Source organism: Spodoptera frugiperda, chromosome 9 (genome assembly GCF_023101765.2).
Source record: "Spodoptera frugiperda isolate SF20-4 chromosome 9, AGI-APGP_CSIRO_Sfru_2.0, whole genome shotgun sequence".
Classification (NCBI taxonomy): Eukaryota; Metazoa; Arthropoda; class Insecta; order Lepidoptera; family Noctuidae; genus Spodoptera; species Spodoptera frugiperda.
This window is the reverse complement of record NC_064220.1, coordinates 8542054-8560753: the sequence shown is the minus strand read 5'-3', so window position 1 is coordinate 8560753 and position 18700 is coordinate 8542054. Positions and strand designations below refer to the sequence as shown.

Below are 18700 nucleotides of genomic sequence, written 5' to 3'. Positions count from 1 at the left end.
ACTGTTTATTAGGAGATATAATTTAAAATATTATAAAGTTTTAAACTAGATATTCCGAATAATAAGATATTTGACAATAACGCCTGCGACACACGACGCATTATTATGTTTTACGGAATGCTGCTCATAAATATGAGCCTCTAGCATAGTTTTCTTGTCATAGTTCCTCGTCAAATCATTATGTGAGTAAGCCGAAAAACATAATAATTAATTAAGTGTCCTGTATACCGTAATGTGAACCTCTGCCTATCCCTTCAAGGATATAAGGCGTGACGTTGCACATGTTTCGTAGTGTATTTACTGGACATATACTTTGTAAAAGAATAAGCTAAGTATCTTTCTCGGTATTCACCGTAAGTAAAGAATATTTAAGACTAGTTGGCTAGTTTACCTAGGTATTCTTTAGAGCTCCAGATTATTACCTATTAGATACGTAGGTATCATACTGGATACCTATGAATGAACAAAACACTATTCTTAAAGGTAAGTAAGACTTATTGCATGATTCGAATTATGCATCAGGGCTTCAGTTATTTGTTACCTTATCAATATTACAAAGTTTCTTAAAATATACCCAAGCTAGCTCGGCTGCTGTCTTTCTGCAATATAATGCACTTTATTACAAGACGAGTATGTTATGGCACTCTATTTATTATTAATCTTTTCCTATCATATTGAGGCTATCGCCAAATTACTGCTTCATGCCTCGTTAAAACCACACCTTGTTCCGATTTTCTTTATTTTAAGACCCAGTTTTTATTATCACTTAGATTTAGGTATATTAATTGGAATAATTTATTGATATTATAATAATATAATTTGATTTAGAAGGTTTGTTCTGCCGAAAAGTTAAATGTTTTGTCATACGATACATTATAAATAAAAAGTTGACTCGTTAATCCAGTGCACGTGCCAATTAAAATATTACGGGTTCGATTCCCAAGCCAAGGAATTTTATACAGATGGAACCCAGTAGGGCTGATGCCGATATTCGAAAAGCAAGAGTAGGAACGGGGTGGTTTTTAGTCAGTAAGAGTCTGACACTTCCTCTCGCCTCTTAAAGGAAAGGCAGGATATTATTGTGATTGTTAATTTAGAAATTCTTTGAAAGAGTTTGGTGTATGTACCCAGTACTTACAAGGAACAGAGACAAGGAAGAGAAGGTACAACGGAAAGTGAGTTAGTCCATTGAAATGTTACAATTTGAGGGCCGAATTATGCATTTTTTAGAGGACGCAATTTTATTTTTTGATCATGTAGGGGGGGTCAATAGAAGCTTAACTTGAAGTTTGTGGGGTCGCCACCCTTGTCCCTCGGCCGCCATCTTGGAAAAAGGGATGGAAACACTTTTTTTGCTATATCTCGGAAACTATGCATCGTAATAAAATTTTTAAAATCATAATTTGTAGAAAATTATTTTGCCTACAAATATGTTTCATAACTTTTTGCCCTAAATTAACAATTAAAGAAGTTATAAGTAAAAAAGTGAAATTTTGTTAATAAAATTTTCTCCTTTGCTCTATAACTTTTTTTTTACATTTTATAAATAAATGACTTCAGACCAATCTTGTAGAATATTTTTCGAGAAAAAATTTTCCCTACAACTGTTTTCAATTTCATTCATTAGAAACTCAGTTACAGCGCTCCCAAGTTAACCGGGTTCGTCAAATTAGTCCAGTCAAATAAGCTTAAATTAGGTAAGAATCTCGGAATGCGAGATGACCAGCTGTAATTTTGTAAATACTTGTATATTGACCCCCTAAACCTTGTCTCAAAACCATGGTATATATGGTAGGGTGTAAGAAACTCTTAAAATTCAGGGTCAAAGGTCCCAAAAATCGTTCTTTTGCGGTTTTTTGGAAATAACTCATTTCCTATGGGTTTTTGGTATTTGTATTCATTATCAATATTGTAGAATACAAAATTCTCTACAACTTTTGTCAAAAAATTTTTTTTACATGGTGAACCGTTGTCGAGTTAGAGGGCGGAGAACGCACGGTCAATTTTCCACTTTGGAAGCGTCTATCTTTCAAACAATTGAATTAGACGAAAAATGGTTTTAGAAACCATAACGTCTTTTTTAATGTCCTATCCATAACCAACTATCACGGATAGGTTAGCTGAAATAAAAAAAATGTCTGATGTGATGCAGTGACCGTGCGTTCTCCGCCCTCTAACTGGACTACGGTTCACCATGTAAAAAAAAAATTTAGACAAAAATTGTAGAAAATTTTGTATTCTACAATATTGATAATGAATACAAATACCAAAAACCCATAGGAAATGAGATATTTCCAAAAAACCTCAAAAGAATGATTTTTGGGACCTTTGACCCTGAATTTTAAGAGTTGCTTACACCCTACCATATATACCATGGTTTTGCGACAAGTTTTAGGGTGTCAATATACAAGTATTTACAAAATTACAGCTGGTCATCTCGCATTCCGAGATTCTTACCTAATTTAAGCTTATTTGACTGGACTAATTTGACGAACCCGGTTAACTTGGGAGCGCTGTAACTGAGTTTCTAATGAATGAAATTGAAAACAGTTGTAGGGAAAAATTTTTCTCGAAAAATATTCTACAAGATTGGTCTGAAGCCATTTATTTATAAAATGTAAAAAAAAAGTTATAGAGCAAAAGAGATTATTTTATTAAAAAAAATTCACTTTTTTTCTTATAACTTCTTTAATTGTTACTTTAGGGCAAAAAGTTATGAAACATATTTGTAGGCAAAATAATTATCTACAAATTATGATTTTAAAATTTTTATTACGATGCATAGTTTCCGAGATATAGCAAAAAAAGTGTTTCCATCCCTTTTTCCAAGATGGCGGCCGAGGGACAAGGGTGGCGACCCCACAAACTTCAAGTTAAGCTTCTATTGACCCCCCCTACATGATCAAAAAATAAAATTGCGTCCTCTAAAAAATGTAAAGCTCATGTAACATTTCAATGGACTAAGTGAGCCTTAAAACAAATGTGAATTAGTACCAAGTACTTAATTCATCACGGTAAAGGTGAGTATATCTAGGGACATGGTAACCGAAAATGCACCCTAACAGCAACGAAATAGAAAACAAATTCAAGAATAACTCACAATACAAAATTGTACGAACAATCGATATTCAAACAAAATAGTACTGGTTACTAATTTACCATTTTCTCCCACCAGGAATACAAAAGGAGGTCGGTACTTCGGGACAGTCAGACTGAGACGGAGGTGAACCTCCTTCGAGCAGCCTCAGCAGCCTCGGTCGCCAGTGGCGCCACTGATAGAAGCGGGAACACTGACAACTGCGTTGAAGAATACGTGTGCGATGTGCCTTTTGCTGGTAAGTGATTTTGAACCTTATTTACAAAGGAGGAACGTGCAATGTAGCAACGCTATTGAAGACAAAAGATTTTTCATGTTAAATATGATTTTGCAGAGAACTTTGGACGTTATCTAGGTACTATTATTTCAGATAATAAGATGTTTTCAGCTCTAAATTTGGTGGATTGAGTATTTTTCAGGATTTTTTTTTTATTTTAGCAATGCGTTCTCGTCCTCGTCAGCAGCAGTTGCTCATATAACGTACATCATATCTTACAGAGGGTTTAGAACGAGTTTACGTTTACGAAAACAAAACGGGAACGCATTCGGTGCTCAGATTGACGGACGCAAATGAACTAACCAATAAGAGCGCCTCACGCGCTTTGGTTTCGTTGGCGTTCAACGAAAGCAAGCTCGTACTAAGGGTACTGAATAGAAATTTTCTATAAAACTCATAATAATTATGTACTAAAAAGATCCTATGTCATTAGAACTTGAATAGCCTCCAGACTCTCCAATAGCAGTTCAAACTATCATCAGTATCCTTAGTACAAAAATCGAAACGAAAGCGCCTTCGGAGCTCTAATTGGTTGGTTTATTCGAGCCGACCAATCAGACCGCCGAACGCTGTCTCATTTCGATTACTTTAAACGTAAACTCGTACTAAGGGTACTGATCAGAAAATTTCTCTAAACCTCATAATAATTATGTGGGTCGGGTGTCTCACATTGAACCAGGCAGCTACATTTAACCACCGCCGAATCTCGAAAATGTGACATTGCTAAAGTGCGCTAATATGAGTAAAAGAGAGGTATTTACGTTCCATTCCTGCCCACTAGTTTACGTGGCGATCGCGAGCAAAGTGTTTTTATAAGGAGCATTCGAAAGCAAACTGACTCAAAAAGTAAGTCTTTTTGCAAATTCAATTCTTTTTTAGCTTTATTCCATTAAATAATATCAATTTAATTATATATACATTGTTTTCTATGGTTAGTTAGCAATTAAAAGCGCTATAATTCGTGTTTTTACGAGATTAATTTGTCGGTAAAATAGTGAAGTTAGTTATCAAAACGTGGTGTGTCTCACAGTGAGCCACCTGAGGGTGGTACACATTGAGCCCTGGAACATTACGTACATCCCAGTCACTAAATGAGTTTATTTAAAGAAATGTTTTTAATTTGTTATAAAATGGTGCGAAACGAAGTGTTAACAAAAAAAGTGGTGGGCATTTGGCTGGCAACATGCTTAAAGCCCTTAAACTGCACAGGTGAAAGTATTCGTATAAGATTTAAAGTGATTTTAATAAAATTAAATATAAGGCTGATTATTAGACTGTTGAATAGTTTGTTTTATAATAAATAAAAATTGTATAATTCACTATTCCTGTTTTTATTATTCTCACAAAGTTTTTCGCTTTGATTTCGCTTATAAATTCGGAACTAGAATACATAGAAATAAGGTGGCTAAATGTGAACCATACCCTGGTTAAATGTGTACCACCTGGAGTACTCATTGAACCAAAAATCATTTTTCATGAAAACCTTGTTTACACTGAAACTAAAAGGAATATGAGAAATTAATGTTTTACAAAATTAAAGCTAGATAAATTTGCTAAGTATACACAAAAAATTAAAGACATTGATTGAAAATCCAGCCCACTATGAGACTTTGAAATTTACCTGGTTCAATGTGAGACACCTTACCATACTTACCAAAGAGATGCTATGTTATCAGATATTGGATAGTCTTCGGACTCTCCAATAGCAGTTCAAACTATCATCAGTATCCTCAGTGCGAAAAATCGAAACGAAAGCGCCTTTGGAGTTCTGATTGGTTGGTTTATTCGAGCAGACCAATCAGACCGCCGAACGTGTTCTCATTTAGATTACTTTAAACGTAAAGTAAACTCGTACTAAGGTTACTGATCAGAAAATTTCTATAAAACTCATAATAATTATGTACTTACCAAAGAGATCCTATGTTATCAGATATTGGATAGTCTCCAGACTCTCCAGTAGCAGTTCAAACTATCATCAGTACACACAGTACGAAAATCGAAACGAAAGCCCGTTCTGAGCTCTGATTGGTTGGTTTATTCGAGCCGACCAATCAGAGCGCCGAACGCGCGTTTCGATTACTTTAAACCGTTTATACTTCAAAATACCTGCGTTTTATAGTGCTATGAAATGTTCTCTGATCTCTCATTGAGTCATGCGGTGCGTTTGTTCACAAATCTGAAAATAATCCGGAAGCGGCCAGTACAATGGGTACAGACGGGTTTACGGCATGTTCTGACGATTGTTGATCGTTACCAGAAATATCAGACGTTGCGAAAACCCCTCTACTGTATTTTCTTTAGCTATGAAGTCATATGTGATCGATTCATGAGACTAGATACTGGTATTCAAACTCGTCTAAATATTTGTGATAGACAAAATGAAGGTATCGTGTTATCTGATGATGGGTTTAATCGAATCTGTATTAATTCGGTACCTATTTAATTTACCAGGGTGGTAAATCAACTACAAGATATACAATATGGAGATCACTCATATGATTTAAATGAAACTACAAGTGTTACTAGTTCACAGAAACATAATACAACTAAATTTTTCAACGAAAACCGAAATTTCAAAATAATATATTTATAACCGTATTTGTAAAGAGTGTTAAAATTAGCATCAAACAGAAACATTCAGTTTTTGGCTTGCTTACTGGGCCTATTTCGCTCATTTCTCAAACAGATATTGTCAGCCAAGATGATAATAAATATACCACATATTTGTTCTGATCTTCTTCTTCAAAACATCTTAAATTAAGTCATAAGAGGTTAGAGGAGGAAAAGTTTCCGTCACTATTCTAAATGTCGACAGCCCAAACTTTAACATTGACACGAACGTATTCCTGCCAAAAACTTAACGAAAGTATCCAACTTCCAACCGACACACCTATACAAAATAACCCCCAAATAACTTGAATTTCGATACACTAAAAGTGTAGAGCTTTTCCATGGGATTTTTTCCTTATTTTTCGTTGTTTACCGAACAAACAGCGGCAGCGGTTCGCACCACTACCCTGGCAGACGGTAAACACGCATTGTTCACCACAACTGCACTCAAACATTGTACCCGAATGCAATGTTTGCATACAAGTCGATTTTTTGACATTTTTCCATGTATAAAACTTTTGTGTGTGAATATTTTTGGGATTGTTTGACGTGCTCTACACATGGAAACTATTTCTACATATGTGATGGATTTTGATAGAAATGTGTTTTTTTTTTAACATTTCATACCTTTTTTGGGTTAAAAAGGCAGTATGCCGTAGCTGACTGCGTGTTAGGAACATTTATGATTCTAAGATGAAATAAAATATAGTACCCACTTGATTAGGTTTTCTATCTAAACATCTTGGTGCCAAACTTGTTCAAAGCAATCGCCGCGATAACATCTATACAGCCAACAACACAACAATGATAATTGGACAATAAAACGTTATTATAGAAGGTTTATAAGTTTATACAACACTAGTGGTCGCCTAGTGGTTGAAATTCAACCATATACGATTTAATTTACAATACCACTTAACGTACGTTGAAGGATAATTTTTATTTAATTCAAACTCTTTTATAAAACTCTTTTCATATGAGACGTGAGAATATCATCGCAATGTCTATCGATTTTGACGTTTTGTCAAATACGATCAGTTACTATGCATGTGTGTGTAATGTTTTATTTATTGATTTAATGTACTTTATAAGCATTATTTTTGAAAAATATTAGCGCTATGCACTTCTCCTACACATAAACTATAAGTGTACCAAATTTTATGCTCCTACGTCCGCGCAATTTTCGTAAAAACATTTACAAAGTTTTTGCTTCACGTATTAATATATAGATTGTCACACTTACGAGAAAATCGTGGTTGGCTTTCACGAAATTGATTATGCACTAAACGGTATCAGAACCACACGTGAGCACAGAACAGACAACCAACTTTATAGCTTTGAGAATAAAGTTGATAATGTATTAAAGGGATTTGATGGATTAGTGTAGCTTGATGTGCTGTGGTCTAGAGCTGTGACCCTGCGGCGTTACGTTCCCATGGAAATAATGCCTTTCTAACTGTCTGTTGCATTAGTAACTGTGTTTTAATATTGCATTCGTTTCTATGAAATTATTTAAAGGTTTGCCTGGAAGATATCGCTGTTGGATAAGATTGCCCTTTGCGTATCTAGGTTAGGTTTTGTAAAGTCTTAGTTTAGTTGTAGTAAATCGTATTTTGTGCTATAACTCGGTAGATTGATTATGACTGTATAATTTATCAGGAATATTGATGCAAATACCTTTCTTATAGTAACGTAGCCAAAAGATATTCTTGCACGGTTGGCGGTGGCTAGGCTACCGGCTGCTGCGTAACATGTAGCGGTTTCGATTCTCGCATGGAGCAACTCTTTGTATGATCCACAAATTGTTGTTTCGGGTCTGGGTGGCATGTGCACGAGGACTTCTATGTTTGTAAACGCATCCAAGACACAGGAGAAAATCATAGAATGTGGCAACGTACAAACAAAAAGTAAGTAAGTAATTAAGGACCAATCATCAACCAAACCTTTACATTAATCATTCTCGATTTTGGCTTAGTTGAGTAGCAGTAGAATGAACCGAATGAACAACACATCACCGACTATACAATGTAGCCAATTAAAACAAACCTTTATACTATCCAGAGCCATTTCAAAATCACATATCGAAAAGCAATCATAGGGCCAATGATTTCGAAACCTACTTAAATCCGTTGACGTGATCATAATCATCTATGGTATACAGCGTGTAACAAAATACCCATATACATCAATAAGCACTGAAGAATACAGGTTGAATAGAATCTCTACACAAAGTTTCAGCTTAAAATAAGTAAAAAACAATTGGTACCAAATACTTGATATCGCATGGTTCTTGATTTTAAATCATACAAACGTATCACACACAACACTACAGGGGTCACTCGCTAATTACGAAACATTTCTTCTGTAAATCTGATCGCCTAGTACCTGTATCTACCTAATTTTGATGTTCGGTTTCAGGAATTTTATGTATTGGAAAAATTCATAACTTCGTTCCATGAAAACATAAGTTTAAAAAAACCCTTCTTCTTCGTTATGTTGTCTAGAAACCGTGCACTTGATATGTATACCCCCTTTTTGTTACACCGTGTATATTCTCGTTGGTATGCATTCATATATTATCTTCTACGCTACGAAACCAATTAGTTTTTTTAAACATCAATCAATCTTTATCAAGACCAGCCGCTAATGGCAATAAACGTGTGTAATACGATTCGTATATCTGTTGGGTAACCGTTCGGTTAGGAAACTGCAGTCGCGTGAAAATATTTTAATGGAATCTATCCGTTATCTATTGGTCGTATTTGTTATGCATGTGTAACTCGAGAATGGCGGATTTTCACGCTTCTTCTTGATATCGTTTTAGTTAGAGTTAGTTTCAAAAATTGAGACCATCTTCACTTATTTAGTATTCATTCTCTGACTATCTGATTCTAACTATTGAATTGCAAGAACTAGTTATCAACGGTTCTACGGAGCACAAGGATATTTCTAAATAAAATATACAATGAAAGGCTTTTTGATTTCTATATAAAGAGATTTTGACAATAACAAGTTTATTTTAAAATCAGTCTACAATGTAGCTGGTTTAGCTTCGTAATTTCTTGACTACTTTTTATTAAAGACCATCGACTCAATATAAATTTTAAAACTGACATAGTTTCTAACAATATTATTAGAACTTGAGACGGGATATTTACCATTTTTATTAACGTCTATGAGTTTCGTCAACATCTACTCAATTCATGTTTTTCTTAGTTCGAACTCTTTTGAGTTCAACAATGTTGTAGAGTACCTTAGTACCTTCACTTATAAGGTCGTAGCTACTCCGAATAATTTCCCATAATCTCAGAATCGTGGCGTACATTTTTATTAAGCCTGACCCATAGATTTCCATAATAACTTTCAATATGGTACGTGTAATATGAAGGTAATTGATATAATTTGCGTTGGAACACCATTACTCAGGTATTAGGTAGGTACGAGCTATAATGGTCATGTAATTGGTCTTTTAAGTTGAAAGGGAATAATTTTGGGTTGCTAGATTATGGCGGTATCAAGCGTTCACAAGTACAACAAATACGATACAAAATCTCTATTATGGTTCGATTATGTATATGTCGTTATCGTACAATTCCAGAATATGCTCGGTATCTATATGAATTTTGAAGGCTGTCTCTCCATTTTGGAGGTATGGTATGAGATGGTAAATGAACACACGGATTACCTGATGGTAAGCAATCGCTGCCGAAACACCAGAGGCGTTACAAGTGCATTGCCGGTCTTTTGGGGGTTAGGAATTTAAGGGTTGTTGGGGAATCGGGAATTGGGATGATTGGGGAGAGGATAATTAGGCCTCCGGTAACCTCACACAACGCAAGCGTTGTTTCACGTCGGTTTTCTGTGAGGCCGTGATATCACTCCGGTCGAGCCGGCGCATTCTTGCCGAAGCATAGTTCTCCCATACTTAAACTCTCTCCATTCCGATGGAACTTAAAACTATAAAATACAGTTGGTGAATAGGATATACAATGTGATAGGGGTGGGACTTCTAACCTGTTAAGGCTGAGTACTACATCTAATTTTATCGACAAAAAAAATAATATGGGGGGTTGAACCCCTAATTGAAAATATTGAAAAATAGTGATTTTTTCGATAAGAATAATTCACAAATGATTTTTTTTCTCACCAAAACATTATCAAACATATGAAAAAAGTAATGAATTAGTTAGCCAAGGTTATTAGCTACCGTTTGTTGTCTTTTTTTTGTTTCTACGGCGCATACAACCTTTGATATCAAAAAAAGTAAAAAGAATATTAAAATAGCCATAACTTTTAGGGGGAGGGGATTCGACCCCTTCGACCCCTGACTTTTGTCGATAAAATTAGATGTAGTATTCAGCCTTAACGGGTTAGAAGTCTCGCCCCTATCACATTGTATAAGAATGATATTATGACGCTGCATCAATGATGCTGTACTATTGTTTGATCCTGAAGCCCTAATATAACAAGAAGCCTACAAACACAGTGCTTATACAGTGATTACTAGAATATTCTACAATTATTTCCTCATCCATACCCAGCTACGTAATGCTCGGCTGTAAGCTCAGTCTATAATAACTGCAAACTTCCTAAGATCACGTTGTGTGTACAAATATCTATTGCAATAACTATAAACATTCCGAAGCGTATCTACTTGCGGTTGTGCAAATGTGTAGTCAGATTATAATATTGGCTGTACCTGCTATTTCGTCTGTAGATATTGACAAATGCAATAAGAAGCGTGGACGTGATGGAAGCAAGTAGATTGATGATGATGATTATGATACCTATGTGAAACTATGTGACCGTTTTCACTGATACTAAGCTATGTAGCTGTGCAAGTAAGATGTGCCGCCCCAAAGTAACTGCACGCGGAAGATGCGTAGATTGAGTATGCGATGTATCGATATTAGGGAAGCCATCCATAGCACGCATCTTTTCATATAAAAACATCTTAGTTGAACCCGTTTCCACCAGTGCTAAGTTATGTGTAGCAATAAATGTGATTGGCGGAAGCCAAATTTCATCCACAGCAACGTGACACACATTTCTGGGTGGAAAAGCAACCAAATCCTCTGCTTACGTATACCTACACCTTAAACTGTCGTGCCTATAACCTGTTAATGTATGGACAAATTCATAAACAAAATACTAGTCGTAATGTTAATGATAGTTGTAATTTTACCAACAGATAAAGTACTTATCTCCATACTTTCTGTTTAACGAGTTTTTAACTAAAGCTGTTATAGTGAACAATTATTTACGCTTGGAAATTTAACATCTCTGATTAGCGCTTTTAGGTATGTTTGGGCGTTAAAATGGCGCTCAGTACCTATAGATACTTTTTAATAAGAACCTTATTTTTTTTTCTTGGGTTGGCTCTTGTTTTTGGTTTCCCAGTGTTCCAAATGGGAGAGGATCCAAGACCCTATCTATTATGGAGTATTAGAGAGTTTTATGATTAGGTACTTATGATATGCTGGTCTATATTTTGCTATATATCCTTATAACATGCTCACCAATTTAATTTATTACATCGAATTGGTAATTTTCATTAGGTTTTAGGAGTTCATAATAGACATTTGTTTCAAAGTTTAACAAGTCAAACTAAGACAGATAAAATAATAATCTACTAAGTGCACACAAAACATTCCCAACATTGACCACTAATGGCATTGCTTACAAATACCATCATCATCATCTGCCCACAACTACCTATCCTACTGCTGAGAAAAAGCTTCTACTCACACGGAGAAGGAATGAGCTAATTACCAACGTAGCGTCATTTTACCACCCGTACGGTACACGGTGGTAACTTTATTACCATCTCTCGTGCGGCCAATAGGCAGGCGTCATTCATTTCCCGATGCGTGCGCGCATATTACAAGACCGCTGTAATTCTCTCTGCTGGAGATTATTACAGTTATCGTATGATTGTTTTGTTACGAATGAAGGTGTTGAAATATATGATAGACTCTTTAAAAAACTAAGGCAATTGTAGGCACAGGTGCCAGGTGCATATGTGAAATAGAATGTGATTATCTGTCACATTTACTAAAGTCAATGTTAATGTCATTAAGAGTTCATTAATTTAGGAACTTATTGCCATATACCATTAATAGCTGAGTCAGAACTGATGCAGAATTTTGAAATGCAAGTTGAGTAGACCATTATTGTAATGGTTTACCCGACTTGAGAAAGCCAAAAATTGAACCAGATTCCTAGCTTAAAAGTCGCATTTAAAACTATCCTATCATTTCAATAGTCCATTGTAGGCGACATAGTTTTATATTGACCCTGAGAGTCTTAAATACCCAAAACATTTAAGAAAATCTCCAAATACAATCGCCACTGCAAACACACAAACACCCCGTTCTCTGGTATCACAACAAAGTCATAACATAACAGTAACATAACCGGAACATTGTAATGTAAAACCTGAACCAACTTCCTCATTCTCTTAATATTACCTGATTGGATGAACATCAGCTTACAACCGCAAATAACTCGTGGCTTTGGTTACAACTTACAACTTCAAGTTGACATTAGTAGATATAGAGATGTTTGATTTAGCGGTTAAATGCGACGACTACTGATAGTAGGACCTTGGTTTCGATTTCCAGGTACAGGACATAAGTAGTATAAGTACCTAAGCAGGCGCTTAAGTACTAATGTCGAACTGGTACGAGTTTGCTTTACGTTGAACGAGATCGAAACGAGAGCGCGTTTGGCACTCTGATTGGTTGATTTATTCGCGCTGGCCAATCAGAGCGCCGAACGTGCTCTCGTTTCGATCTCGTTAAACGTAAAACAAACTTGTACTAAGGGTTCTAAGAAGACTGTAGCAAAATTCACTTTAACATTTGAAAATAACCATCCTAAGGTAATCCTAAGTAGAAGGTTTCCCTAATAAATGTGACTTGAAGTCACTGTTGGTTATATGTAGAGGTTTTGGCTTTCGATATGATTGGAATTTGGACAACACCTTTCTTCATCCGTGAGTCGAATTATAAGACAAACCGACTTAAATAAAAAGATTAACATCTGTCCAGCTTTCAACTAGTGACCTATTGATACACACCGTTGATATATTGACCCATATGACCATAATAAAAACAGTATACACAATAATCAGCAATAAACTAAAGGTTAACTTATTTAAAAACCACCCCTACACACTAAAAAATAAAGTTGAAAAAGTTTAAGCAACTGTAGCTGCTATAAAAATATATTTTTATCCTAATTAATTCATTTATTTTACTATATTACAATACAGTTATTACAGTTATATGTAAATTATTATTGTAATCAGGGAAAACAGGTAGTTGCATTAACTCACGAAAGTCGGCCTTAACGCGTGCATTACAAGCACGCAATATCCTTGCAACGGCGTCAACTTGACGACTAAAATAATTAATGACAGAAGGTTTGTTTTTATCAGTTTTTGCAAAACATTGTATAAGTACATTGTACAGTGGCATTACGTGCCATAACGTGCACCTCTGCCTACACCTTCGGGGATAAAAGGCGTGACGTTGAAAAAAAAAAGTTGCAAAACGGATAATCCTTTAGACAGGATATTATGATGACCTCTTTTTTCATTTGTTGCTCATAGTAATACCAAGAATTGTTTCACAAATGCTCTTGCATCTTGTCAGGTTAACCTCTACAATACGAGTGATATAAAATTTCTTCACATTTGAAAAGGTTAACAACTATGGTAGGCCTTTCAGGGCTCGTGGTCGCTCGTGGTAACAAGATACCGAAAACTGGTTTATAATAAATCAAACTGATTTTAAGTAATCTTTCAATCAGTTAAGTATAGTGTAATCTGATATTTAGAAACATTGAATATATTTTTAAAGCTTGAGAATTACTTGTTCTAACAAGACGCTAAAGATTCTACGCAATTTGCACATTATTCAAAAGCATTTATACTTCTGAAAATCTACTGCCCAATGACAAAAAAGCGTCCGTGCGCAGGCGCCGACGCGACACTGGCGCCATCTGTTATCCTTTTTTATTTCCCCCCCTTTTCATTCGTACTCGTTCAACGTTTATGTGCAAAACGATATATTGTTATGTCTCTTTTTTAACTTTAAACCGTAAGTGAAGGTTGAAAGTTTATACGGTTATGCCGTGTTTAATTTATTTTAGTTGTCAGTGGGAGAATTGTTCTATACGGACCATTAACTTCGTTTATTTTATTACAATGCGTTATAGGTTTAGTTTACTTAAAATGGTTGGAAGGAACTTAATATTTAGTTTTTATTGGCTAATGTTTCTATGTGATGTTAGGGTTGCCACAAGCCTTTACCAATATAATCCTAATATCTATTACTCATACTCTCTTGTCTAATTAAGGACATTTTCTAAAAACGTGAAACAATGCGTTTCTAGAAAATGTCCTTAATATATCAATAACTAACTTATAACTCATGTTTCTCATAATACATTTGCTTAACACTTTTTTCAACAATCAGTCTCAGTTTAAAAAGTAATTAAGTCCATCCTGAATCCTGTTTAGACATGTGCTAAAGTATACGGGATCAGGGATCTGTCACTACACACATTAATATCACGCAATTTCAACCATGTGTGAAAGAACAATGTGTTCGATTTGTATTCGGACTGACTTTTGCCCGCGACTTCGTTTGCCTAGAATTTTTTAATTTACGCGAAGTCAATAGCTTTTTCAATCTAAACTTGATAGGACTTATTCTGTTAATCTAATGGATTCATTGTAAAATAAAAATATTGATTGGAATTTTCTTTTCAAAGTATAATTGTAATTACCGCACCGATAACCGATAACCGGTAACCGCGATATTATTAGTTAAGTTAACAAGGGTTGTTAACTTAACTTAAAATATGACGGTTTACTCACGTACATTAATGAAGAAAAGCTTCGAGTTTTCGAATCATAGTACACTCTTCATCGTGTGCAGCGTGCGCAGACTCCAGACTTTTCTCCATTAATGTACGTGAATAAAGTGAGATTTTTTAGCTAATTCAGTATGCCTCACAATAGTTATTATAAAATAGATTTTTAACTTATGAAAATAAAGAAGTTTTAGCGTTTGTTAACTTTTTAGGGGTTTTCCAAGAATTTAAACGTCCATCACCTAACTAGGTCCACATAGCGACAGAGGTTTGCGCTTAAAAATATTAAAAGTATAGTTAAAGAGAAATGTGGATATAGTATATTGGCCCCACGCAAGTGTAATTGATCAGCTGTAGCCTGTAGCGCCTGTTTGCAATAATTAGGTCACTGGCATCGAATTCAGGATAACACAAGTAGCTGTTACGTTTTTATCGAGTGTTAATTGTGGCGCCAATTATCTTATGATACAGCGATAAATTAAGTTTATTTTTCAGCTTAATTTGCAGAAGGTTTGAAGTGATGTTATCCTTTTTTTGTAACAGTATTGTATAAAGACGCGGTTAGTATAGAACACTCATTTTATTATTAATGCAAAGTTTAAAAAAATGTGACAATAATATAATAGGATTTTTGATCCCATAAGTCCCCAAAAACAGATCAATGTGTAGTACCTCTACTTACCTTTATGGTACTCGTAGAAAAGGTATTAGCTGACAATAAAGTAAAAAGCATCTAAGTACAGGTAATTATACCTAAAGCGGCATGACAATTCAAAATTCCATAGATCTTCAACTTTAGGCAAAAGTAACTTTCATTATCACTTTAAACAAGCTCTACTCTCCTCAATTTACCTCGACCAGCAAATAGATAAAGTTACATTACTTATCAATAAAAAAAAACACCAGTAGATACCTGCATCATCTTAGATGCAGCACCTTAAGTACAGTTTCTCCCAAGAGTAGCTGTTACGACAGTTACTCAGTAAGAGGCGTGACCAAGCCCTTTCTATTGTTGACATACAACCAGGCAGCGCTCGCGTACTCTGTTTGTCAAAACACCACGATTTGCGGTCAGCTGCTGATGGGATTGTGTGAAAGCTTCTTTTGTTGGTTACTCGTAAAATTTTAGATGTTATTTTTATTGTGTTGTGGTTATAAGTTGTGTAATTTGGTGGTTAGGTAAGTCTGAGTGGTTGGCAAGGGCTGATATACAGGGTGTCCCTGAAATCGACGTCCAACGGGCACTAGATGATCAGCAAGGTTCCAACTGTTATCAGAAAAATATAAAAAAAATTCTAAGTCCTACAGTTTTTAAATTACAGTGACTTATGTGTTATCCACGAAAAAGTACACCCTGTGCCAGTCTTTTGACTCTTGTTGCTACAAATCTTTATTTTTTCGTCTGCAGCCTTCCTTACATTTTCCTGAATAGTGCTCCAGTAATACGGAATCATAAATTCTTAGCCAACTGCTTTAGATTGGAAAACATTGTTAGTTTTAGAGGAACCAAATACTCTGAATAAGTTTTTCACCTTACTTTAAGTGACTGTACTGAATAAATTATGTATTGCGCTAGTAGTGGCAAATTTCACCAAAGTTGGCGCATTTAATAAGGATTCTAATAGAATATTTTGCCACAAATTTCGGTATAGCACTTTGCACATTATTTCTTAAATTCGACACAAAAAAAGATTTTTCAACGAAACTCGGTTTCGATGAATTTATTTGAACTTACTAATATTTCTTCTAGTGTACTCAAATCATACGTTACAACCTCGTATGCACTAGACAACACTTTGCACGCGATTTGTTATCATCATGTTGATAATCAGCGAGGATCTCTTGTCAAACAATATTGTCTGTCTACTCATGATTTCGCTTGCAGCTTTCGTTGGCAATATTAATAGACTTACTAGAGGAACTGATGTTGTGTATCATGTTTCACTAAATAATATTCATAGTGCATCAAACACATTATCAAATTTGTAGTAAAATGAAAAGGAGGGGACGCGGCAGATTCATGTACGCAGCATATCGACGCGATAGTGGTATGGTGTACATGAGCCCTTACGCACACTAACTAGTCATATCCCCATCAGCAAAAAAAAAAAAGAAATGGGTGAATCCTCCGATTAAGTTACGTGTTCATGCCTTGTGATCAAATGCGGGATGAAGCATCAAATATTCTTTAGTTTGTTGAGAAAGAGTTATTTGCACCGTTGCAAGGAATTGCAGGTAAAGCAAAAAATAATTTAAAAAAGAAATAATCAACACGGCGCAAAAAAGCCAGTGCTCAGCTAAAAGGCCGAAGCCCGGGTACGTTTGCTCGAGATGTACAACACCAGTTCTTCTAGCGATAATATTGCCGATGAATGCTGCATGCGAAATCACGGGTAAACAGACAATATTGTTTGACAAGAGATCCTCGCTGATTTTCAACATGATGATAACAAATAGCGTGCAAAGTACTGTCTAGTGCATACGAGGTTATAACGTATGATTTGAGTACACTAGAAGAATTTTTACTAAGTTCAAATAAATTCATCGAAACGGAGTTTCATTGAAAAATCTTTTTTTGTGTCGAATTTAAGAAGTAATGTGCAAAGTGCTATATTATTTTAGAATCCTTATTAAATGCGCCAACTTTGGTGAAATTTGCCACTACTAGCGCCATATATAATTTATTCAGTACAGTCACTTTAAAGTAAGGTGAAAATTTTATTCAGAGTATTTGATTCCTCTAAAACTAACAATGTTTTCCAATCTAAAGCAGTTGGCTAAGAATTTATGATTCCGTATTACTGGAGCACTATTCAGGAAAATGTAAGGAAGGCTGCAGACGAAAAAATAAAGATTTGTAGCAACAAGAGTCAAAAGACTGGCACAGGGTGTACTTTTTCGTGGATAACACATAAGTCACTGTAATTTAAAAACTGTAGGACTTAGAATTTTTTTTATATTTTTCTGATAACATTTGGAACCTTGCCGATCATCTGGTGCCTGTTTGACGTCGACTTCAGGGACACCCTGTATAGTAGCTCAGACCTTGGTCATAAGTAAGGAATCTATACATAGAATAGTTTGTTGGAATATAATGATTGCTTCTATAAGATAATAATCAAGTAGAAAGTATGGCGATGGTTTAAGATTTTTCTTTATAAACGCGTGCTGCAACCATGGAATCTTAGATAACCAACTATTTTCTTCACACTTGACACATTAATTTATTTACTTAGCACGTAAAGTACCTACTTTGAGATTGGTCAATAGTCAATTACCAAAAGTCAAATGCTATCACATCACCAGCCTATAAGTGGCCACTACTGACTAAACCCTCTTCGTTTGAGCATTAATCACCACGCTTGCTCAATGCGGGTTGGTGATTTCAAACTGTATAATTAGAAATTATAAACCCAGTTTTCCTCACGATGTTTTCCTTCACCGTTTGTCAGTGGTGTCTAAATAAATTTAGACAATACATATTACTCGGAAAACGTCACATTCGTACTTGCCGTTGGTAGGTTTCGAACCGGCACTCTCATGCATGAGAAGTCTCTTTAATCTCCGGGCCACTACGACATATGGATCATAGCATTGTCAAATGCTATGCTTACATTAAATTAACAAGCATAAATTACAAACTAAAATAGAATATTTTGCATCAAATTTCGCAGCTTTAATAGCCAATTTTATTGAGTAAATCTAAGGATAATCATAGATAATTACAACAGGCAAGCAATTTACGCTCTATTGACTCGACAGTAACTGCAGGTTATGCAGGATAATAGCACTTGTAAACGTGGTTAAATATCAAATTATACCTGTTTCCCTCA

The 18700-nt window shown here is 35.2% G+C and overlaps 1 protein-coding gene across 7 annotated transcripts in view; it reads left to right on the top strand.

Annotated features, from left to right (window-relative positions):
• LOC118271185 (uncharacterized) overlaps positions 1-18700 on the top strand; it is a 132257-nt gene that overhangs the window by 42676 nt on the left and 70881 nt on the right. For all 7 annotated transcript variants that reach the window (XM_050696050.1, XM_050696049.1, XM_050696047.1 and 4 more), the window contains one exon: positions 3176-3335. In XM_050696050.1, the coding sequence (XP_050552007.1) occupies positions 3176-3335 (160 nt within the window). The remainder of the gene's footprint in view (positions 1-3175; positions 3336-18700) is intronic.